At 41.7% G+C, this 25,338-nt stretch overlaps 2 protein-coding genes across 3 annotated transcripts; one reads left to right on the top strand and one right to left on the bottom strand.

Moving 5' to 3' along the window:
- Nucleotides 1-1,587: 1,587 nt before the first annotated feature.
- On the bottom strand, nt 1,588-16,080 carry PSPH (phosphoserine phosphatase). The gene is made up of 7 exons (XM_033922631.1): nt 15,845-16,080; nt 14,927-15,010; nt 10,090-10,249; nt 7,836-7,970; nt 6,955-7,100; nt 2,979-3,127; nt 1,588-1,777 (listed from the first exon to the last, which is right to left on the bottom strand). The coding sequence occupies exons 3-7, from the start codon at nt 10,227-10,229 to the stop codon at nt 1,634-1,636; spliced, it is 714 nt and encodes a 237-aa protein (XP_033778522.1). The 5' UTR covers nt 10,230-10,249; nt 14,927-15,010; nt 15,845-16,080; the 3' UTR covers nt 1,588-1,633.
- Nucleotides 16,081-16,285: 205 nt separating this feature from the next.
- Nucleotides 16,286-25,000, top strand: THAP2 (THAP domain containing 2). 2 transcript variants are annotated; one of them, XM_033921495.1, is made up of 3 exons: nt 16,286-16,405; nt 18,286-18,498; nt 23,858-25,000. In XM_033921495.1, the coding sequence occupies exons 1-3, from the start codon at nt 16,335-16,337 to the stop codon at nt 23,883-23,885; spliced, it is 312 nt and encodes a 103-aa protein (XP_033777386.1). In that variant the 5' UTR covers nt 16,286-16,334; the 3' UTR covers nt 23,886-25,000. The 2 variants fall into 2 exon arrangements, with proteins under 2 accessions (XP_033777386.1, XP_033777385.1); XM_033921494.1 differs by lacking the exon at nt 23,858-25,000 and adding an exon at nt 22,110-22,610 and having other exon boundaries at nt 18,286-18,481.
- The last annotated feature ends 338 nt before the right edge of the window (nt 25,001-25,338 follow it).

Raw genomic sequence — 25,338 nt, 5'->3', positions numbered from 1 at the left:
CCCCTTCTCTCTCTCTCTCATCTCCTCCATTCCATCATCTGCCCCTTCTCTCTCTCTCTCCCCCCCCCCAACTTCCATCATCTGCCCCCCTTCCCCTCACCTTTGTGGGTCACTTTCTTTCCCCTGAGGGTGGCTCATGTCACAGGGGAAGCTTTGGCCGAGCAGAACCGCTTGATTGACAGTGGAACTTACTTGATTGATGTCGATGCTGGGGCCCGTTGCCGTTTGAAGGAAAAAAAAAAGGTGGAAAAAAGGAACCTGTAAAGGCGAGAGGAAGGGAAACCTCCAGGACAGCTGCTTTTTGCCCTCCTTCAGCGGCCCAAGAGTTCAGACCAGCAGCGGCAGCTCTGTATGCTTTTAACTTCGGCACAGAGCTGCCCCTAATCAATAGTTTAGCGCGGTTTCATGAGGCAGCCTCGGGGCCTTTGATAGCCGGCCCGCTTCGATGATGCGATGTGGGCCGGCCTAGCAAAGGCCCCGAGGCTGCCTTATGAAACCGCGCTAAACTATTGATTAGGGGCAGCTCTGTGCCGAAGTTAAAAGCATACACAGCTGCCGCTGCTGGTCTGGAGGTGCGGAGACAAGGCAGGAGGCAAACGCGGTGGAAGGCAGGAGTCCCGGCGAAGGCAGGAGTCCCGGCACAGCGACTGCAACAGGAAGTTGCAAGTCAGCTGACGCCGGCCTTTCGTTGCGGCGGGGACCGAATCCTTCGTGGACCGGCAAGATTTTGTTTGCGGACCGGCGGTTGAAGAACTGTGCTCTACACTGTGTGCGCTGCGACGAGAAACTTGTGCGCTGCGAGGTAATATTTTGTGCGCGTGCGCACGTCAACGCAGCTTAGCGGGAACACTGGTTCAGACCCTGCTAGAAATTTTTGCCCGTAAAAAGTTTAGAGCATTACTTGGCGTGCTCATTATAATACTAATGAGTTCCTTTTAATGCATTTGCATAGGCTTCTCGGCGGTTGCTACGACAATCGGTAACAGCCACGGAGAACCCTTTGGAGCATTGGGAAGAGAATTTCCTTGCAAGGTTACAACCACTCTTACTTGCATGGAAACCTTTTGTGCATCAGGGCCACAGTGGGTTACAGATAGCAATTTCGCTGCTACAGACCAGCCCAGATACCCCCTACTGCAGGGGTTTCCAAACCTGTTCCAGGGGGAACTCCAGACCGTCAGATTTTCAGCATATCCGGAATGCGTATGCATGAGAGAGATTTGCCTACCAAGGAGGCAATGTATTCAAATTGATCTTATGAATATTTATTGTGTATCTAAAAACCTGACTGACTGGAGTAACTCCAGGAAAGGTTTGGGAACCCCTGCCCTACTGGAATGTCCTGAAGAGCCATTTTTTAAAATCTGCCAAACTGTGTAAAGCTTGCCAGTACCTAATGACATTGCAGACTTCTTACAAAAGCATGGAATAAATCCAGATCCTGTATTTACAGGGAATCACAATTAGAAGTGGGCAAGATCCTCAAACCTACTCATTACCAGAAAATAAAAATTAAGGTACATTATTACCTCTATACTGCCCACATTAAACAATCCAAATTAAAATCGCTACAAAGTAGAATTTTATGTAAATATAAAATATTTATTTTATATATATCATTTAAAGATAAGCGTTAAAAATATATATTATTGTGTATCAGTTTAAAGTTATCATGATCCCATTCCCTAAGAAGCTCATCAAAGTCTGTGATGTACCACGTGGCTTTGTCCTTCACTTGCTGTCTTAATGCATTTCCTCCAAAACCAATAAATCCATCCTAGAAGAAACAAGAGAGAGAGAAGTTAAAATAAATAAAAGATCATGCAGAACGGCGGAACCATGGCTTCTAATACAAACATAATGCCCACATTTTGCTTGCTGATGCAGTCGACAAATTATATCTCTAAAATACTGTTACCCTTGTTGTATGAAAATTATCAATATTTTAATCGACTGCATCTAACACTCATATTAGTGTATTGGAATTAAATATGCTCAGAGATCTGGAGACTAGAGAATGACACGGGGACAAATTTTTTCCTGTCCCCGCAGGAACTCATTTTTCCGTCCAATCCCGGTGAGTTCTTTTCCTGTCCCTGCCCCATTCCTGCAAGCTCCGTCCTCATCTGCACAAGCCTCAAACACTTTAAAATCCTAAGTAGCAACATTCTAGAGCTCAGATTGTGATGTCATAATGCCTCATTCCACCAATGCCTAAGCTCCGTCCTCATCTGCTCAAGCCTCAAACACTTTCAAATCCTAAGTAGCAACATTCTAGAGCTCAGATTGTGATGTCATAATGCCTCATTCCACCAATGCCTGAGCTCCGTCCTCATCTGCGCAAGCCTCAAACGCTTTAAAACCATAAGTGTTCAAGTCTTGTGTGGTTAAGGCAGAGCTTACAGGAACAGGGCAGGTAGAGTGACAAAACTCATGGGGATGGGGCGGGGAAATTGAGTTCCTGCAGGGACGGGACAAATCAGATTCATAGTTCTACAATCAAATTTTGAAAGCTAGACTTCTTCTACTACTACTATTTTTCATTTCTATGGTGCTGAAAGGAGTACGCCGCGCTGTACATTCAACATTCAATGGACGGTTCCTGCTTAGAAGAGTTCACAATCTAATTTGGACCAACAGAGGACACTTCAGGGCTGGGGAGTTTCTAGCAGATAGAATGATATGATGGGAAAAGGTATCCGACAGTGAGTGGGAGTTAAGAGTTGAAAGGAGCTGCAAAAAAAAAAAAAAAAAAAGTGGGCTTTTAGCTTCGATTTGAATACTGCTAGCGACGGAGCACGCCATATTGACTCTGGCAGCAGTTCATCCTCCATAACTGGAAAAGCAATTTGTTTTAAAACGTCTTAGAATGTCTCGAAATGTACTTATTTTCATAAGCTGTAAAACTTCTTATGGGGGTCAGTAAAATTCTTGCGTACTTACAGTGGGGCAGTGTGTGTAATGATTTGAGTACTTACAGCGGGAGGGCAGGCTTCCATATCAGTAGCACCATCGCCAATCATCACCAGCTTTCTGAAGCCAAACTTTTCCTTCAGTAGGCCAATCACTTTTCCTTTTCCTCCAGATTCGGCAGTTGGTTGCGACTCGTCAAACCCAGCATACTCGCCTAATAAAACATATTTTGAGATTATGTTACTGCATTGTGGTTGAAAACAGGGAACCAAATGAAGTTACCACCCTCTTTATACTTGGAATTTCTGCAGAGAAAATCAACAAACTGCAGGTACAAAGTCAACCTCTTGTGCTGAAATATTGGGCACAACTGAATGGTCAAGAAGAGTGACCAAGATGGTAAAGGGGATGAAATGCCTTTCGTATGAGGAAAGACTAAAAAGGTTAGGGCTCTTCAGCTTGGAAAAGAGATGGCTGAGGGGAGATAGGATTGAAGTCTACAAAATCCTGAGTGGAGTAGAACGGGTACACGTGGATCGATTTTTCACTCCGTCAAAAATTACAAAGACTGGGGGACACTCGATGAAGTTTCAGGGAAATACTTTTAAAACCAATAGGAGGAAATTTTTTTTCACTCAGGGAATAGTTAAGCTCTGGAACGCGTTGCCAGAGGATGTGGTAAAAGTGGATAGCGTAGCTGGTTTTAAGAAAGGTTTGGACAAGTTCCTGGAGGAAAAGTCCATAGTCTGTTATTGAGAAAGACATAGGGGAAGCCACTGCTTGCCCTGGATCGGTAGCATGGAATATTGCTATTCCTTGGGTTTTGGCCAGGTACTAGGGACCTGGATTGGCCACCGTGAGAACGGGCTACTGGGCTTGATGGACCCATTGGTCTGACCCAGTAAGGCTATTCTTATGTTCTTATGAAAAGAATATGGGATTTGGATTTAGCACATGCCTCTCAGAATTTCAGGGTGAGTTACATTCAGGTGCAGTAGGGATTTTCCTGACCCCAGACGGCTTACAAGTTTGTACCCGAGGTAAACGAGGGTTAAGTGGACTGCTTAATGTTACAAAAAGTAGTTCTCCGGAAGGTGCTTTAACCATTAGACTACTCCAATTGCACAAGCAAATTGATAATAAGGGACTGTGTGCTTCAGGCTAATTGATAAATACATACATTAGGTTATTAGTGATATAGATGTTTAGCAAAACTGGTGGCAAAGCATTCTGTGCAGAGAAACTACACATACACACTCATCATATACAAACAAAACATAATAAAATTAAATCATTAAAAAATTATAGGAAAAATCATGAAAACAAACACACTGGACAGAAAAAAAAAGTAGATATTTATCTTTTAACATTTTTATAAGCGATATTGCTGAAGGGCTATCAGGTAAAATTTGCCTCTTTGCAGATGATACCAAAATCTGCAATAGAGTAGACACCCCAGATGGTGTGAATAACATGAAGAAAGACCCGGTGAAGCTTGAAGAATGGTCTGAAATTTGGCAGCTAAAATTTAATGCTAAGAAATGCAAGGTCATGCATTTGGGCTGCAAAAACCCAAGGGAACGGTAAAGTTTAGTGGGTGAAGAACTTATGTGCACGACAGAAGAGCGGGACTTGGGTGTGATTGTATGTGATGATCTTAAGGTGGCCAAACAGGTTGAAAAGGTGACGGCAAAAGCTAGAAAGATGCTAGGTTGCATAGGGAGAGGTATGGCTAATAGGAAAGAGGAGGTATTGATGCTTCTTGGGAGACCTCATTTAGAATATTGTGTACAATTCTGGAGGCCGCACCTTCAAAAAGATATAAAAAGGATGGAGTCGGTCCAGAGGAAGACTACTAAAATGGTATGTGGTCTTCGTCATAAGGTGTATGGGCACAGACTTAAAGATCTCAATCTGTATACTTTAGAGGAAAGGCGGGAGAGGGAAGATATGAAAGAGATGTTTAAATACCTACGTAATGTAAATGCGCATGAGTCGAGTCTCTTTCATTTGAAAGGAAGCTCAGGAGCAATCTAAGAAAATACTTTTTAACAGAAATGGTGGTAGATCCGTGGAACAGTCTCCCAGAAATGGTGGTGGAGACAGAGACTGTGTCTGAATTCAAGAGGGTCTGGGATAGGCACGTGGGATTTCTTAGAGAGAGGAAAAGATAATGGTTACTGTGGATGGGCCATTTGAACTTTATCTGCCATCATGTTACTATGGTTCTAAAATAAGGGCAACTGACTTTCAAGATCAGTTTGCTTTACCAGGTTGCTGCAGCCTGGGGTTCAGTTTTCCTTCCATTGTGAACAAATAAGAACATAAGCAATGCCTCTGATGGGTCAGACCTGAGGTCCATCGCGCCCAGCAGTCCGCTCATGCGGCGGCCCAACAGGTCCAGGACCTGTGTAGTAAACCTCTATCTATACCCTTCAATCCCCTTTTCCAGCAGGAAATTGTCCAATCCTTTCTTAAACCCCGGTACCGTACTCTGCCCTATTACGTCCTCTGGAAGCGCATTCCAGGTGTCCACCACACGTTGGGTAAAGAAGAACTTCCTAGCATTCGTTTTGAATCTGTCCCCTTTCAACTTTTCCAAGTGCCCTCTTGTTCTTTTATTTTTAGAAAGTTTGAAGAATCTGTCCCTCTCTACTCTCTCTATGCTCTTCATGATCTTGTAAGTCTCTATCATATCCTCTCTAAGTCTCCTCTTCTCCAGGGAAAAGAGACTCAGTTTCTCCAATCTTTCTCTTTCTCTCTCTCTCTCCCTTTCTCTCTCTATTTCTGTCTCTCTTTCTTTGTATCTCTCTCTTTCTTTGTATCTCTCTCTTTCTTTGTATCTCTCTCTCTCTCTCTCTTTCTGTCCCTCTCTACTCTCTCTATGCCCTTCATGATCTTGTAAGTCTCTATCATATCCCCTCTAAGTCTCCTCTTCTCCAGGGAAAAGAGATCCAGTTTCTCCAATTTTTCTCTTTCTCTCTCTCTCTCCCTTTCTCTCTCTATTTCTGTCTCTCTTTCTTTGTATCTCTCTCTTTCTTTGTATCTCTCTCTCTCTCTTTCTTTGTATCTCTCTCTCTCTCTCTTTCTGTCCCTCTCTACTCTCTCTATGCCCTTCATGATCTTGTAAGTCTCTATCATATCCCCTCTAAGTCTCCTCTTCTCCAGGGAAAAGAGACCCAGTTTCTCCAATCTTTCTCTATCTCTCTCTCTATTTCTGTCTCTCTTTCTTTGTATCTCTCTCTCTCTCTCTTTCTGTCCCTCTCTACTCTCTCTATGCCCTTCATGATCTTGTAAATCTCTATCATATCCCCTCTAAGTCTCCTCTTCTCCAGGGAAAAGAGACCCAGTTTCTCCAATCTTTCTCTATCTCTCTCTCTTTCTCTCTCTCCCTTTCTCTCTCTATTTCTGTCTCTCTTTCTTTGTATATCTCTCTCTCTCTCTCTTTCTGTCCCTCTCTACTCTCTCTATGCCCTTCATGATCTTGTAAGTCTCTATCATATCCCCTCTAAATCTCCTCTTCTTCAGGGAAAAGAGACCCAGTTTCTCCAATCTTTCTCTTTCTCTCTCCCTTTCTCTCTCTATTTCTGTCTCTCTTTCTTTGTATCTCTCTCTTTCTTTGTATCTCTCTCTCTTTCTTTGTATCTCTCTCTCTCTCTCTTTCTGTCCCTCTCTACTCTCTCTATGCCCTTCATGATCTTGTAAGTCTCTATCATATCCCCTCTAAGTCTCCTCTTCTCCAGGGAAAAGAGACCCAGTTTCTCCAATCTTTCTCTTTCTCTCTCTCTCTCCCTTTCTCTCTCTATTTCTGTCTCTCTTTCTTTGTATCTCTCTCTTTCTTTGTATCTCTCTCTCTCTCTTTCTGTCCCTCTCTACTCTCTCTATGCCCTTCATGATCTTGTAAGTCTCTATCATATCCCCTCTAAGTCTCCTCTTCTCCAGGGAAAAGAGACCCAGGTTCTCTAATCCAACTTGATTTCTCAGCAGGGATGTACCATATTGAGATAAGTGTATTCCATGCCATGATGCTCCGATTCTTACCATTAAAGTAAAACTTGAGTCTGTTGGCAAACACATTTGTCAATGGGATGTTCAGCCTTTTGGCTACATTTTCCACAATGCACCGAAATCCTCCCGAAATCAAGAAGACCTGGACGTTTCTCTCATGTAGCTTATGTACCAGCTCCCTGCAAAGAAGTCCAGGAACAGCACAAGTTAAGTCTTTAGGGGAAAATGACCTGAAAATCAATTGTGTTTTGTCTGGATCTCAGCTAAAGAAAGCTACCATAAAAGAAATGTGGCATTAGAACGCGGGCATGGCATTTTGGCAGTCAACGTCTGCCTGCATTTGGAGTACATCCAGTGTTTTGTTCAGACTGCAGTGAAATGTGAACCATCAAGGACTACTGCTGATTCATCTCTGAAATATTTTAAATGCCACATTTCCTTTGTGGGCAATAAAAAAAAAGAAACAAAATGCTCGTCAGCTGTCTCAAAAATCAAATCTAAGTGCTTTTGGGATCACTTTTATTATGGAAACTATATATATCTTTGCCAGCGCAAGTAGATTCTCTGGCCTGCTGCTCACGCCGGAGTTGGCTTTCCCTCTGATGTCACTTCCTAGCCTGGGACCTGGAAGTGATTTCAGAGGGCAGCCAAGCTGGTGCGAGCATCAGGCCGGAGAAATTGCTCATGCTGATGAAGATTTAAAGAGGAACAGGGGATGGGAAGGGAGGGGCAAGAGCGTGGCGTGAGGGGCAGAGAGGTGCCGGTGCCCTCACCAAGACGGTGCCTGGGGAAGTCGGCCCCCGGCCCCCTCCGTGCTACGCCACTGAGCACAGGGAATGGAATTGCCCCATTTACGGCTGCAGTTTATAGCTAGATAGATGTAGAGAGATATTATTCCAAGTCCCTGCACTTACTTTATTCCTTTCGTTAGCTTGGGAGGATGATTATTAATTAGAGTTTCCACCTGCTGCCTGGTAGGCCGGATCAGTCCCAGGCGTTCTGTTAAGGCAGCCTTGAATGTTAGTGAGCCACCCATCGCTCTGAGGGTCCTGAAACAAATGGCAAAATCTAACATCAAATAATGCACCTTCCTTAAAAATAGCTAAGAGATGTGAGCACTACTTGATAGTGCATACAAAAATTATACACATCTGAACCACTTTGTCTTGGTGTTCAAGGACCATCAGAGGTGAGATATACCAATGAGGGCAATTAATTTACTACCTCACCATCTTCCTCAGTCCAATGTTTCAATCTCAAATAACTATTGTATTTATATTCTTAATCACATAGCGATCAGTAACTCTGAGTGTTTTCCCTACCTATCCAGGTGGGCTCACCATCTAACAGGGGATGGTGATGAACCCAGGGTGCTGAGGCAGTGGCTGTACCCACTAGGCCTCTCCTCCTCCTCTTCACTATTGAAATTGATTGTATGCCCCTGGATCTGGCATTTGCTGCCGCCCTCTAACCTTGAAGTTAACTTAACCAGGAAGTGGCCAATATTCAGCTGCGACCTGCTTAGGACAGCCTTTTTGCTGTTCTAACTTTATGCACTCGCATAGCTGGTTAGCAGACTGAATAATCACTGCTAAGTTGTACCCGCAGACCGCCTCTAATCTAGCCAGTTAGGGAATGGCTGGTTATCAACAACATACAGTGGCATTGACCCTTTTGCTGTCACTCTATCTGACCAATCAGCAGAGTTTGTGGTAATTATCATTGGTACATGCATCATACCTACTCCTATGCTACTGAGAATAACTCACTTTGAACTACTACTGAAAAGATGTAAGCTAAATCAAATAAATATTTGGTTCTACACTTGCTAATTAACTATAATTCCTTCCCAGCTGCAAAACTTTGTTTGCTAAAATATTTTTTTAAGTACATTCTGAACTAGATACACTGAAAACCGTTACGATCATATAGGTTGCTGTGGACCAATTTTTTGGCCAATTTCTAAATGGCAATCGCTGTTCAAACGGCTCCCCATGCAAATGAGCAGCAATAATCCCATCCGATTGCTCGCTTTGAAACCGGCTCTCACATGCGCAGAGCCAGTTTGGGAAAGCCCAAACAACTGTTTGGGGCTTTTTTCTTTTTTTTAATGGATGGCACAGATGTTATGCATGTGTTACACATGTACAATATCTGCCCCATAAAAAAAGATGAGTCGAGCCACCCCATGATGCCCCCCTAGGGAATTTGCATCCCTCCTTCTGATTTTTTGTAAAGTATGGGAAGTGAGGAAGGGAAGGGGAGGGGTGTACTGGCAGGGAGTGCTGGTCAAGTAGGGAGGGGTCATGGTGGCAGGAGGAAGAGGGTAAAATCCTGCCAATTTTTATTAAAGTACAGGGGGGTCCTGGGAGGGGAGGAGTCACGGTGGCAGGAAGTGGGTATCCCTCATGCCTCTATTTTTGTTCCAGGGGCATTGGGAGCGGGGGGGGGGGGAGTGGTGTCAGCTTTTTTTATGGGGCAAATATTGTGCGTGTGTTACACACACACATCTATGCCCATAGAAAAAAAATGAACAAACATTTCAGACCTGTCATTTTTTTCAGGTCGGTATTAGCGATCTGCTTATGGCATTGCAATGTTAGACCATCGATTGGATGGCTCACTTTAATATTAATGATCTAATTTTAATAATAATGAGGTCGTTTGCATGCCAGAGTCAGAGAATGTATGGATGCATGGAAAACCACGTGGCAAGACGTTAACGTCGGGTTGGCAAAGTCAGTCAGTTGCTAAACCAGTCAAACTGGTTTAGTGCCCATCGGTACACGATCGGAGTGTTTAGTGCATCTAGGCCTCTGTCCTCTGAGTATTTCCAGATGCATTAGGTGCTAACCACAGGGGTAACCGGGCAGTGCCCAAGGGCCCAGAGCCGTTGGGGAGCTGCCACCGAGTTTGCAGCTAGCTCTCTACTCCTGCTAGCTTCTGACATAATTTCCTACTTACGCAAGGGCTAGATGCAGCAGAGAGCAGGCCACAAGCTCAGTGGCAGGCAACTGAAGGGATTCGCTGTGACTGCCATTCCGCCACAGTAACAGGTTTTAAGGAGGAGGGAGCATGACCCTTATTTCCTGGGGGTCCAGATCCCTGTCAGTCTGCCCCCCTTCATTTTGTCTACCCAATCAGACACAAAACAGGAACTGCTCATACATTTCTGCCACCTCATTCCCAACACCACAGATCTTTGCCAGCTCATCTATGCCTTCTTCTGTAATGACTGTGCTGTCCACATCGAAGCAGACCGCATTGGCATTGCGAAAGAGCTCTTTCAGCTGAGAGAGGGTGGCCATCCTCGCAGGAACCTTCAGCTCTGCAAGAGAGAAAGGGGAGGACTAAATAAGTTCTTCATTAACTTGTTGGTCATGATGGACCCTTGATCCAACCTGGGCAACCTCTAGTGGTCTTTGAGAAGTACGTTGCTGGTCTTACTCAATGTCCCAACATCCAGGGGGTCAATGAGATTATGTTGTCCACTACTACTAACATGGATCTCTTCTTCTAGGACTCAAAAGAAAGACCAGGGATGTAAAAACAAATCTTACACAGAAGTAAATAAAAATGTGGGCAAACCATAAGCCATAAACAACAGGTTTACATTGGTAGCATGTAGTTAGTATCTCAATCAATTATGAATCTAAGATATGTGTCTGCAAAAATTAAAATGTTTACGACTGCTGGGATGTTTTTGTGGAATAACTTATCTGGTCAAATAAGATTATGTGAGGAACATTCTACCTTTAAAAAAATTTTTTTTCTTCATTTTAAGGTCATTTAAATAAAAGTAAACATATTTTCATTTTATTTTGACTTATTTATTTTTAGAAATTATAAAATATATTGTGTAAAATTAATGCCCCCCAGGCTCAAAATGCCACTGGTTGACCCCTAGCAGTATCAATATTATTAAAATATAAGAGGAAGAGATAAGTATAAAAAAATTATATATATATATATATATATTTATATTAACTCTGTTGTTGTTCCTGTTCCTTTAGTCTTATAGCTTAACCAGAACCAGGGCTGATCTGCTGCCATGAGCTTTCATTTGGAACTACTTGAAGTCTCCCCAGCCTAGTCTGGTCACTGCAGAGACAGTATAATATCTTTGTGAGATGTCCCAGTAATCCTGACCAGGACTGGGCTGTGCTCACTATTCCAGTTCTGCTAATACTCCAACCTCCAACAAGCTGCCAGGGATTAGAAATTCAGGTTACAAGCAGATTAAGGAAGAAGGAAAGCAATTATGCCATCTGTAAATGCCACATATTAGGAAATATGTTTAAGTTTGAGCCTCAGTCTCAGTTTCTTTAATTATTCTACGAGTAGGACACAATCCTGGTTGCCTTAGGTGAACCTTTAGTCTTTAAATTCCCTCCTTGAAATTTGGATAATTAAACCTAACCATCAATCTTTCTATAATAATCCTGTAAAAATGCATTTTTTGTATTAAGTGTAATAAGGATCCTGGTACTTTAACTCATGCTTTTTGGTCATGCCCTTTAATTAGGTCATTCTGGTCTGCCATCCTGTTATTTTTAGGCTCATTATGGGGTAGTTCCGTTGTAGATTCATCAAGGGGAGTAATTTTTGGAAAAGCTGCGGCTTGTGGGGGTTTTGGTAAAAAGAAGTGTCTCTTATTTCAAAAGGCGTGTATAACAGGACATAAATGTATTATGCAATTTTGGTTATCAAAAGAAGCACCTAGTTTTTGGCATTGGAGGAATCAATTTCATCGTCTATTGTTATTTGAGACTTGGGAAGTTAGGCGTTCGGCTACAAAAATTTGTATGTTTATGGAAATTTGGGATCCGTATATTCAGAATCTTTCAATTAAGGCAAGAAGTCTAATTCTTAATGATTTACACTGAAGCTATGATTATTTATCTAAAATTCCAGTTCTTTACTTTTATTATTCTTTATTTTTGTCAACTTTCATTGGGGTTGGGGGGTTTAGTATGATTCTTTCAATAAAAAGTTATAAACTAAATTTTGGGGGAGGATAGGGGAGAGAGGTCAATAGGAAAGGGGAAGGGGGGAGGATATTGAGAGATGTAATGGGCATTTTGGAAATATATTTTGAAGAAATTAAAGATATTTGATGGAAATTAATATGATGAATTTTAATTTAATGACTATTTTATTGTATTATATTATTGTATATTTACTGATTTCTTCAATAAAAATGTTATAAATTAAAATGCATTCTTAGACACCATACTTTTGAATATTAAGCTTGGTTTTGTATGTATGTGTGTGCTCACCCTCTCTGCAGGTAGCCCTGAGCATCTGTGGCTGTTACTTGACTGCTATTGCTTTTTGTTGAACTTCAGTAACTGCTGCCCTAGGTGACTCCTCCACTTCCAGGAGGAAACACGTCTTCAAATACCCCTCCTGGTCGGAGCCTCCAGGATGGATTACTGCAACTCCCTATTTAATGGAGTAGCCAAAAAAGATCTCAAGCGCCTCCAGTGGGTACAAAATGCAGCAATTCACCTCCTGCACAGCCTCAACTACCCCGACTTCATCTCCCCAGCCCTCCGCGAAGAGCACTGGCTTCCGATTAGCCAACGCTGCGCATTCAAGGCCCTAGTAATAGCACATAAAAGAATTTACGCCACCACTCCAGCCTACATAGAATCTAAGCTAACCCTGTACACTCCCACCTGCCCCCTCCGCTCAGAAATGCCTATGCATCCCCCCAGGAAGGTCTCTCCTGTCAGAAACAGCCCGCAAACGTTCCTACAGCCATTTCATCCCCCAACTCTGGAACCAACTCCCCCCGCAACTCAGATCACAGAACTCATTGATGACCTTCTGGAAAGCAGTAAAGACCCTCCTCTTCAACTAAAATGACAACTGCGATCTCCCCTTAAACTCCCCCGTCCTTCTCCCTTCCCTCCTCCATCCTGAACCTGTACTTAAATTACAGTCCATTCTTAACCTGTACCTAACTTGCTGTATAATCCCCATACTTGAACTACTGTATAATCTTTGTACTGTCCAAATACATACCATTGTGAATGTTTGTTTGTAGGCCGTTCTGAGCTATTGGGAGAACGGGATATAAATCGAAATAAATAGATAAATATAAAGAGCCAGACGAAGGCCATACTCTCACTTCTGACCGAAGTATTGGAATCAGCTACGTCTAACGTCAAATCCCTTGATAGACGTTTGAGCTTTAGGAAAGCATTAAAAACCCACCGCTTCACCTGACCCCTCAGGACAAGCCAGCATCCCAAGCTAGTTACACCCAAACCACTGTATTCCTAATAGATGTCCAACTGACTCTCTCCCTGTACATACTTCAGGCTCCAAGTGTCTACTAATCCAGAACAATTGACATGGTGCCCTAGGACCTTAGTCTTCTGTTCCCTGTTAATTGTTATATGTCTTGTTTGCTGATATGTATGTTACCATGTAACCTGTGCTGGGCTCCCTGGGAAGGGCGGGATATAAATTGAATTAAATAAATAACATTTTCTGCATTACTGTAAATTGTCTAGATCCAGAAAGGTGATCTATAAATACAGGGCCAGATTTTACAGTAGGATAAGCAGGTTGGTGCACCAAGGTCCCCCCACCCTTCTCCCCCACCTCTTACCACCAGGCCTTAGCCAGGTTTGGCATTGGGGGAGCAGGAGACAGAGTGAACATGTGAACTGAAAGTTACAATCCCCTTCTCATGCCGGCCTTCTTACCTGCCATCAGTGTGAGGTAAGTGTTGACCGCAAGGTAACCTATAACCTCTCCCAGTACCACCTTCACAAAAAGAAAGTTAGGAATGAGATCGCAAGAGTCCTTTACCTCTAGGGCAGGGGCTCTCAATCTAGACCATGAACACGCCCAAGAAGTCAGTTTTTCAGGATACCCACAATGGATATGCACGAGATACAATTTGCACCAGTCAATCCCATATATCACTGATATAAGACATATGTGAACTTTTCGTAGTTTATACAGTTTTTAACTTTCTTTGGACCTCAATGGTGCCACTCACACGGCTAAAGTTCCACCGCAGAGTTTTAAAGCACCACACAAGGTTTTTTTTTTTTTTGTTTTCTTTTTAGAAAAATACAATATTTCTTAGAAAAACTTAATAAGAGGTTCAAAATTTTTAAATGCCAATAAAGTACTAATTCTGTTTATGAAAATGGTCAGCCAGGGGACAGTATTCCAACATGAATCACGTTTTGCGGATGCTGTGTGAAAGAACACCCCTTAATAAGCCAGACCTTACATTCCTCAGCATGCTTCTGCAACAAGATGGCAAAAGCATCAGAGAGAGAGAGAGAGAGAGAGAGAAATTTGCTTGTGTTATCTCCAGTGTATGCAGATCTATTGCATGAATATTCATTGTGGGTATCCTGAAAGAGTGAGTCCTGAGATCTGGAATGAGAATTACTGCTCTAAGGACTGGGCCCAGGGGATGGGGGTGGAGGGTATGAGCTAATATTCCCATAAGAGAGTGTGTGGGGCACAGTTAACATTCCCATCCAAGCAGTGGCATTGTAAGGGAGGGGGGAGCAGTCTGCCCCGGGTGCCATCTTGGCGAGGGCGCCAACACCCCTTCTTCTATCCTCTCCCTGCTCCTTCCCACTCCTCCACCCACCGCACGTGTGCCTTCACTTCCCCTCCCCTCCCCCTCTTTGCCACGCGAGCAGCAACTCCATCCTGCTGCTCACACCAGCGTTGGCTCTCCCTCTGATGTCACTTCTGGGTCCTGCATCTAGGAAGTGATGTCAGAGGGAGAGCCAATGCCAAGTTGGTGATGCTGCCTATGGCGGGGAAATTAAACAGGTATTGGGGGGTGGGGAGAGGAAGAGGCCTCTCATGCTTGCTATGCCACTGCCTCCAGGGTTCCACCTGCACCAGTGCCAAGCCTACAAAACATTTTTATTAGACAGCGCTAGGCTTTTATGAGCTCTGATGGCACTAGGTTGTCCGAGACGCATTAGCAAGTTGCGTTCTGCCTTTTGATTTTTACCTAATGCTGACTTTGCTCCCCTCTTAAGAAACTGTCACAAACGGGTGCAAGCTCCTCGTAGATGGCTTCTTCCGTTTAGTTGTCCTATAAAAATTAAAAATAAGGATGACAAATTGATTGAGGCTCTCAATAGTCACGGCATGTTGTAAAAAAAAGGTTCCTTTTTAACCCTGAAACATTTTATTTTAGGTATTTACAGAGATTAAAAAGAGCAAGCACCTTTATCTTTCCCCTGACCCTTTTTTTTTTTTTTTTTTTCCCTCCCTTCAAAAGAACTCAACATGCCGCAGAATAGTGAAGTCACACTTTGGGTCCCCTTTGCTCATTTCTTTTCCCGTTCTGTGTCTTGAGCATAGAAAGCTATCTGCCCTAGAAAATCAGTATGAAAAACACTATCTGTATTTTCAAAATGGAAGTGACAGATTTTAGGGTTAACCAATACCATCACAATACCCCCCCAAAAAAAAATGGATATAGGTGTTTACAGAATCCCACTTTCGATAATACTCTATCCATCCCCTGACAGGTTTGGTGCCTTTTCTGTGTTGAGAATTCCTACAGAAGTATAGATTTTAGGCTATCAGAAAAGGAAAGCCCAAAACACCAAAGACACCCCCCTCCTCCCCCCCCAATCTACTGGAAAACAACCATCTACATTTACAAGGATAGATGCAGAGATCTCTTACTATACTGTCCTCAGTTGTCCCATACATAGGTTATTCCCCTGAAGTGTCTCTTCGCTTCTGGTCCCGATGTTTCCTAACCTAGCAAAATGATGATGGCTAGGTGTAGGATTGCATCAGCTAGAGCAGCTGTTCAGCAAGGGATCCTGCACACCGATCCCGTTCGCTTCCTAAGCACGATCTTACGCCTAATTCTCAGAAAAATCTCCGTTCTTGACAAGAGTAAACAGCTTACCCGAGACGCCGGCTCCTGCGGTGAAATCTCCGCCAAAGCAGCGGCGCATCGGCCTCTGGTGGCTGCCCTTGCCGGTCTGTGTGCGCTAGAATCAGTGGTTCCCAACCCTCTCCTGGAGGACCACCGGGCCAACCGGGTTTTCAGGTTAGCCCTAATGAATATGCATGAGAGGGATTTGCATATAGTGGAAGTGACAGACACGCAAATCTGCTCCATGCCTATTCATTAGGGCTAGCCTGAAAACCCGGTTGGCCTCCAGGACAGGGTTGGGAACCGCTGCGGCTAGAGATCGTCTAAAAACGGCTGAGTCAGATCTCTCATAGGGGCGGCTGCCTTAACTGAGAGCCGGCCCACCTTAAGGGCTGCCAAGAGAGCCGGCGAGGAGGCGGGGCCTTAGCGTCACGTGAGAGGAGCAGCTCGCCCCGCCTCTGCCCTCCGCCATATTGCTTATGGAAGATTGCAGCGTTAGCCTTAGTAGCGATCGTGCATCATGCCCACCAGTTGTGCAGCTTTCGACTGCACCAGCGCCTGGAAGAAGGACAGTGACATCAGTTTCCATCGGTAAGGCGGCTCGGTTGTTCCCGCCGGTCTCTGCACTGAGAGGTTCTTTTCCTTTTCTGTTATTAAACCACTTTTCATGCATTGCAAACAAAACGATTGAAACCTACAGCAACTTGAAAGTAGCTGCTGGAGGGTTAAGAGCAGCTTCCACATTTACATTAAATGAGATTTTGCTGAACTTAATGTTTGACTTCTCTTCTTTCTCTATGCCTTTTCCCTCCATGGTCTGATCTCCACCCATGGCTTCTAGTATTACCTGTATGCTGCTGCTGCCCAATTCAGGAAAATTTCGATTCGATTTTCCTGCCCAATTGGATGTTTTATTTTCCAATCATCCTGGTGGGTTTATTTTATAGCCTCTTCACCCCCTTTGCCCTCTCCTACCCACACTGGCACTGTGCTGTAAACAAAATAAATAAAAAAGACTTGTAAATTCTAGCTCAGGTTGGCAGTCTACCACCACCAGCTAGTTTCAGTTACGTCTGTGGTTCATTCATGACAAAAGCACATCGTCGCCTAATTACCATAGATCTGAAGAAGGTATACAACTTGTACTTTGGCTGCCCACTGGGTGACCAGGTAAAGTCTTGGGCACTACCTAGCATCTGTACCCATTCCAACAGACTTCGTGACTGGCTCAATCGATGAAAGGCAGTGATGTCATTTGCAATCCCAATGATAGGGAGGGAACCACGAGACCCTATTAAAGCACAAAATTATATATCCTAGTCTGGATTCTGCTATTAGGCCTGTTGCTCATGATGACTCACTGCCTGACCCTGTACATCCACAAGATGGACCTGCTTCTGTGGAACATGATGAGGAATGTGATGATGGGGCAGCTGGTCACAATCAAGAATTATCAAGTTAGTCTTGCAATCAAGTTAGTCTTGCAAGGTTACTGTGGGAGTGGGTGGCCTAGTGGTTAGAGCTGCTGCCTCAACACCCCGAGGTTGTGACTGAGTTCAATTCCTGACTGTGACTGGGCAAGTCACTTAATTACTCCCTTGCCCCAAGTACCACAGTTAAGATTGTGAAGCTGCAGGGACAGATAGGGAAAATACTTAGAGGACCCAACTACTATCCAATGGATTGCAACGCCTTTGGATGAATCTCTTCATGAAAAGGCAGTAGATAAACATAGCAACCACTATGGGAACTCACATCAGCCACTTTGAATAGTGAGACTGCACCGGGTAGGAGCATAGGAGGATCACTCTCGCCCTGACTCACCACTGGACCAGCAGGGCCTATGATGGGTTTGAAAGAGGGGGAGACTAATAATATATCGAGACCCCTCCCCCAATTTTTGGGCCTTTTGTTTTGGCCCAAAAATCTAGGTTTGTTATATACAGTACACATTCTAAAGAAATATTTTCTATGGCTTGTTTTAAAATGTACTTCTACTCAGTATTTAATAGACCTCATACCTCCGCTGAGCCATCTCCTTCTCTAAGCTGAAGAGCCCTAGCCACTTTAGCCTTTCCTGTTCTCAGGAGGCACAACTATTAGGGCCACAATCCATGCTACTGTCAATTTTGTACATCTTTTATAATTATGTGGCATTTATTTGCCTTTTCATCCTTTCCTCTAATTCTGGATAATAATAATAAAAAGCTGGGCGGAAAAACACTAACAGCTGAGTACCAAGGAATCCTGGTTCAAGTCAACACTGGGGCTTCTTGTGATTTTGAACAAGTTATTTAATTTTCCATTGAGTCGGGTACAAGCTTATGATTGGCTGTGATCCAACAGGAAAATTTCTACTGTTCCTGAATGTAACAGCTTGAGTTAATACTGAAAAGTTCCTAAATCCAAAACCTCTTCCTCTACTTTAATAGATTACAATTTTAATTTCTCTTTTTTTTATTTTATTAAAGATTCCCATTACAGGCAGAAAGGCGGAAGCAATGGATACAGCAAGTGAACAGGCAGAATTTCAGCCCAAGCCTGCACACATTTTTATGTTCAAAGCATTTTGAGGCTTCCTGCTTTGACAGAACTGGGCAAACTGTGCGCCTAAGACACGATGCAGTGCCAACTTTATTTAATTTTTCTGCACATCATCATCCAAAGGTATCTGAACGCATTAAGTAAGGCATTTGTTCTGAGTCAGCTATTACTGATGTATCTTAATATGCAAAAATTAAAAATACTTGAATAAATGATACAAAATTGCAAGCAGGTGTGTTATAATTACTATTGGGGTAGGGACAGAGAAAAAGGTACAGTGTTCTAGCAGCCATCTTCTCTAATTTTTATGGCAGGGCCATGCTGGATCTAAATGAGCTAAAGGAGAGTCACCAATATCAGGCCAACAACAAAATTTTCTTGGTGCCTTGGGTTTTTTGACCTGTTCCTGGGGTTATTTGGGGTGCTGATTTAGAAAATTGCATTGGATAGATCACATCAGCTCTAGTTTCTTAGATATGGTTGAATTTATTAATTGTTTTTACCACTATTTAAAAGATATCTTGTGCAGAATTGGGATGTCATAAGATTGGCCTCAGAGTCAATATAGGGTGGCTGGAGTACAAAATGTAATTAATGAACCTTTGGTAGCATGAGATAGAATCATACTGCCACCACTACATATAAAAATAGATCTAGTGAACCAATTTGTAAAGGCTTTGAATAAAGACAGTTTCAAGTTTCTTTATTTTTGATATACCGTCTATCAAAACAAGTGTCTAAACGGTATACAATATGAGATTAATAAATAAATAAAAAAGGTGAATAAAAGCAGTATCTTATCAAATATTAAAAATACTAGATGATTTCACATTGACGTACATGGAACAAAAGGGAAGGGGAAGTTTTTAAATACATTGAAGTAAAATTAATAAAAAAGGGAGGTAAATGGAGAATGGCAACAGAACATATGTTACCTGGACTTACCATGGTAAAACTGAAGGCAGGCATTTTCGATGGTCCATAGATCAAGACAGCGTATGAATGACCCACATTTCATAGCATCAATGAATGAAATCATGTGCCTGGTCTTCATTTATTCTTGTGAAAAATTTTCTTGAAGGCGGCAGACAACTACACATAATTAGTAGAGGATATGCTCTTTCATTTCAACAGGCTTGGCTGTAACGAGTGTTAAGTCCATTATCTGCATAGGGATTCAAGAAAACGTTAGATAAGTTCCTGCTGGACCAGAACGTACGCAGGTAAGGCTAGACCAGGGGTAAACATCTTTGGTCCTCGAGGGCCGGAATCCAATCAGGTTCTCAGGATTCCCCCAATGAATATGCATGAGATCTATTTGCATGTACTGCTTTCAATGCATATTCATTGGGGAAATCAGACTCTAGTAGGGCACTGGTCTTTGACCTAAGGGCCGCCGTGTGAGTGGACTGGTGGGCACGATGGACCTCTGGTCTGATCCAGCAGCAGCAAATCTTATGTTCAGTCACTTAGATCATTTTCCAGAGAAACTTGATGACTTAATTGAAGAGCAAGGTGAAAGATTTCACCAAGATATTAAAAAAAAAGGAAGATGGGATGCACACATGATGGCAGACTATTGTTAGAATCTTATGTGAGATTTGTTTTACAAAAGTAGCTTCTTGCATGTCAAATGACTGGAAAGTTTGTATCAAACTTGTGCTTTTGGTATGAAATAAGTAGATTTTCATGTAGTACACTTAATTTTTAATATGTTTCCTTCATGCTTAAAATATATTAAATTTATACACCACATTAAAATACCCAGAGCAGAGTGAAGAGTGTTATAATGGCACATGTTCTGTATCTCAAAAACTAGAGCTGATGGGAGAAACCTGGTGTCATTTTTGGAATCAGCTAGTCAAATATACCCAGAAACAGGTCTAATATTTGAGGCACCAAAATGAGTGTTGGCCAGTGTAATCTTCCCAAGTAGGGAGGCCCTATTGACCAGTATGTCAACACCAGCTCAATTGGTGAGGTCCGACTTTAGTGCAGGAAGAGATGGTCGGAGCATACCGCGAGTGATTTCCTTCCCTCGCCGGTGCTCCACCTGCCCTCTCCTGTCTCCCCCACTAAAAACTGTATTTGCGGTTTTTCAACATTCGCGGGGGTATATAATTTTTTTATTGGAGCAGAAAATCTTTGGTCAGAATTCACCTATAAGGCTATGTCAGCAACAGATTTTAAACAAAATCCAACAGCCCTACACTAAACCAGGTAAAGTTTCAAGTTTCAAGTTTATTGACTTTTTAATATACCGACCATCACAAAGTATCTGGCCGGTTTACAATAAGATTTATAAAAATTTTAAATATAAAATGTAGTGAGTAAACATTAAAACATAATTTGACTAACATGAACGTGCGGATAGGAGGGAAAGGGAGGGGGAAGTTACATATTTTAGAGAAGAAAGGGAGAAGTAGGGATGGGAAAAAACATATTGGGTAGGATCGCTTTTTTAAAGCGGTTGGTTGCATGAATTGGAATCGGAAGAGTTTATGAATAAAGTAAATGGGAAGAAAAGGGAAGAGAAAAAAAAAAACAGAAAAAAAAAAAAAAAACTAAGAAAAGGAAAATGCATCTTGAAATAGAAATGTCTTCAAATTGATCTTGAATTTATCTAGATGTTGTTCTTCTCTAAGTTGTTGAGGTAAAGCATTCCATAATGTAGGGGCAACAACTGTAAAATTTATTTTTCGAGTATTATAGAATTCTTTGATAGAAGGGATTCGTAATAGTTTTTGGTCAGTAGACCTCAGAATTCGTGGAGAGCTATGGGGGATAAGTAGTTTATGAAGAAATAGAGGCTGGTTTGTGAGATTTATTTTGAAAGTAAGCAGGATGACTTTATAGGTTATGCGGTGCGCGATTGGTAGCCAGTGTGCATCTTTCAAAAGTGGAGTAACATGATCATATTTGCCTATTTTATAAATGAGTTTTATTGCAGTATTTTGTATTAATTGTAAACGGCGGGTTTCTTTTTGTGGGAGACCAGTATAGAGTGAGTTACAATAGTCTAAATGAGAGATGACAAGGGAATGTACTAGAATTGTAATTGCTTCTGTTCCTAAGATCGAGGTTAATGAACGGATAAGACGGAGTTTGAAAAAACAAATTCTTACAACTGAACTGATTTGGTCGTGAAAGGTGAGATCCTTATCGATTATGAATCCCAATAGTTTTATTTTTGTTTCCATTTGTATAGGAGTGGATTTAATAGCAATTTTATCTGGCAAAGATTCACTGTTTTTAATTGGTAGAAGTAGAGCTGAAGATTTTTCGATATTGAGAGACAATTTGTTAGTATATAGCCAGTCATGTATAGTGTCCATCTGCTGGAGGCTGAGAAGACCGATTGTACTTGGGACTGCACAGCCCAGAGTTTATGTCTCAGTTTCCACCTGCTGGTAGAGGTGTGTTATAACCCATCAGTTTCTGTTAATGTCTAGAGCAGGGGTGTCAAAGTCCCTCCTCGAGGGCCGCAATCCAGTTGGGTTTTCAAGATTTCCCCAATGAATATGCATGAGATCTATTTGCTTGCACTGCTTTCATTGTATGCCAATAGATCTCATGCATATTCATTGGGGAAATCCTGAAAACCCGACTGGATTGCGGCCCTCAAGGAGGGACTTTGATACCCCTGGTCTAGAGGGACAATAAAGTGATATTTATCATAGGACAGCTTTAATGAAAACCACAAGTATCTTAAAATAAAGTATACGCCCCTTTTCTCCTCCCACCTCTACAGATTTCACTTCCACAGAAGCTTGAGGTAACTGATGTAGATCCTCTGCCTATTGCATATCTCCCTACAAATACTCTTCATAAACAAAGCACCTGCATGGAACATAATTATTGCCTACCAAACCCATCTGCAGCAAAACGAAGGATATGCGAGTTGGAAAGGAAATTAGAGATTGCCCACAAGAAAATCAAAATCTATCGGCAAAGGGAACGCCGAGTAAACAGGCGATGGCTAGCAATGAATGATTTGGTGGAGAGTCTGAAAAATGGAAACATAATATTATCAACCACTTCCTTGGAGACACTGGACTTAGAAAATATTATAGGAAAAATTTTATCATGAACCATTCAGGTATTTTGTAATAGTGATGGAAAACATGAAGACTGGAATAAAGGGGACATGGCCAACATTCTTTTAAAAGTTCCTTCTGAACCCAAGGATCAAAGACAAAGAACATGTATAGTTTGAGATTCTGCCATTTTTAATTATGCTTGCCCACAGTTTTTGTGGGTTTTTTTTTTTTTTTTGGGGGGGGGGCAGTGCTGTGAATTCTCTGACTTTAATAACAGCTTAGTGTATTTGACAGAATATCGGATTAGTAGTGGCATAACATTATGATTGGTGGTGCTGGGACCTAAGCAGAGAACTTACTTGAGATTGCTCAACTAAAAAAAACTAGCCCACAGGTGGACTTGGTTACTCTTAACACTTATGAGCTTAGGAGTACTGTGGGACCAAGTTAAAATAAAACAAAAAAGCCAGTACTCTTGATCCTGGACCACAGAAGTGCAAACAAATCTTTAACATTTGTCTTGAAAGTAGACTTGAACAAAAGGGCAGAGTTTAGTCAAAGTATGTAACAGACAGTTGTGTGCTTCAATAATTTGAATAGAAACTACTACTACATTGTACATTTCAGAAATCTGCATTAAAAATTACTATTTAAGCTGAAATAAAGTGACTAGAGCAGGGGTGCCTACACTTTTTTGGCTTGCGAGTTACTTTTAAAATGACTAAGTCAAAATGATCTACCAACAATAAAATTAAAAAAAAAAAAACAAAAACCACAAGCACACTGTATGCAGAGAAAATGTTATTTTTATTCGGGCTTTTTTTCTAAAGAAGGCAAGGCAGATGACTTTAAAATATGCAATGTCACCTTAGTAACAACTATACAAAAATAGACAAACATACCCCCTCCCTTTTTACTAAACCACTTGCGTTGCTTTTGCGATCTACTGGTCGATCGCAATCGACCTTTTGGGCACTCCTGGAATAGAGCATTTGCAAACATTTGAACATGCAGGTTTATTTATTGTTACATTTTTTAAGCATTAAAGATCCATTAAAACTGACTCTCAACCTTCACATTATTCAGTTGTAGAAAGTCTTTGACTAATATTGTTCTATCCACTTTCAGTGGGCTCCTCGGAAGATTAGGTTCTTTCTTTCTTGTAAACAGGAATATCAGTTTTGACCAATAGGTATTTACCCTCCTTTACTGCAAAGTTTGTAAGAGAGCCTAATTTACATATTCTTCTGCTCCGCCTCCTCTCACTCTGGGCTGGGCTGAATTTCCTCAGTCTGTATCAAAGCAGTTAGCCCTAAAAACTGCATTAACTAAAACATTCTGCAACACATAAAAAGGTTAATTGAAACGTGTGCAATCTGCATCAATAATTCACAAGATACTCAGTTTGCAAGTTTTTTTTAATACTATTGTAATAAAATTTTTCCTCCTTGGCCCTAAGGGACAGTGGAAGTAAACAAGATGTCTAATCCTCCAGACATGTCTGAGACAGAGAGCAGGTTAACAAACTGACAAGGCGGGCATCAAGACTGATATTCCGGTTTACAAGAAAGATTAGCAAAGGTAAGAACCTAATCTTCCATTCTAGTGCAACAGGAATATGTCTTGACCAACGGGACATATCAAAGCAGTTCCCAGTGTCTAGAGAAGGACTAATGAGTATGTTGCTAGCACAGAACCAAATTCTGCATCCCTTCTGTCTGCTACATCCACCCTGTAAAACTTGGTAAAGTATGGAGGCGAGAACAAGTGGCTGCCCTACAGATTTCTTCAGGTGAGACAGCTCTAGCCTCTGCCCAGGACATCACCCCTCTGGTGGAATGTGCTTGTGTTCCCAAGGGAGACTGTTTCCCGCTCCCGATATAGGCCAAAGAAATTGCCAGACGAATCCATCATGAAATGGTCACCCTTTGATGCCACACTGTTTCACTTCACTCAAAATGGATTAAATACTATTTTTTTATTCCATAAGACCCTTGGAAAATCTAACTTTCTATACTATCTAGTTTACTAGGTGATGGAATAGCCTCAGACTTAGAGCCACCACAAGGCGTTAGTATCCAGCTTTTCTGGTCGCTCTCTTTTGTAATCACTGACTTTGTAACCACTTTCTTCCAAACAGTTATTTCACTGGTATGCTCTTGCCACTTGAAGAGATCACTTAATTCCCCATTGCCCCAGGTACAATATATAAGAGTGCGAGCCTGCCAGGACAGACAGGGAAAAATGCTTGAGGACCTGAATGTACACCACTTAGGTTATAAGTGGTATATAAATGCTATAAATAAAAAATAATAAGCGCATTCTCAACAAGTGGCAACAGCATACCAGAGAAATAGCTGTTTGGAAGAAAGTATGAATAAGAATTTCACTCTTTGTATGATATATTGCCTGCTACCTATATAAAAAAAGAAAAAAGGGGAGAAAGATTGAAAGATTTAAAATATTTATTTCTTCTTACTATTAAAGCAATAAATAAGATAAAATTAATTGAAAAAGAATATAAAAAGGTGAAAAATAAATATTAAATAATAAGGGGGGCTGGTGGTTGGAAGCTGGTGATTACAAAAAAAAGTGACCAAAAATGTTGGATACTAACACCTTGTGGTGGAGACCAAGTCTGAGGCTATTCCATCACCTAGTAAAATAGTCTACATAGAAAGTTAGATTTTCCAAGGGTCTTATGGCACCTTTGTTGTTTGTTTTTTTAAATTTTGTGGTTACCATTATGTATTAAGATTATATTGTGTGTATATGAAAAAATGGATGGAAGAAATTGCATTACAATTAGAACTTAGTATTTTTGAATTTTTCTTGATTTAGTATTATTTTATATGCTTTATTTAGTATTCTTCTGTTTTTTTCATTTGGTTTTCTTTATTAGTGATCTTTTATTTAATTTATTTGGTCTTTTTATTTTTT

The sequence above is a fragment of the Geotrypetes seraphini genome, chromosome 15 (assembly GCF_902459505.1).
Source record: "Geotrypetes seraphini chromosome 15, aGeoSer1.1, whole genome shotgun sequence".
In the NCBI taxonomy this organism is placed as follows: domain Eukaryota; kingdom Metazoa; phylum Chordata; class Amphibia; order Gymnophiona; family Dermophiidae; genus Geotrypetes; species Geotrypetes seraphini.
The sequence above is the reverse complement of the archived record's forward strand: the minus strand, read 5'-3'. Positions and strand labels throughout refer to the sequence as shown.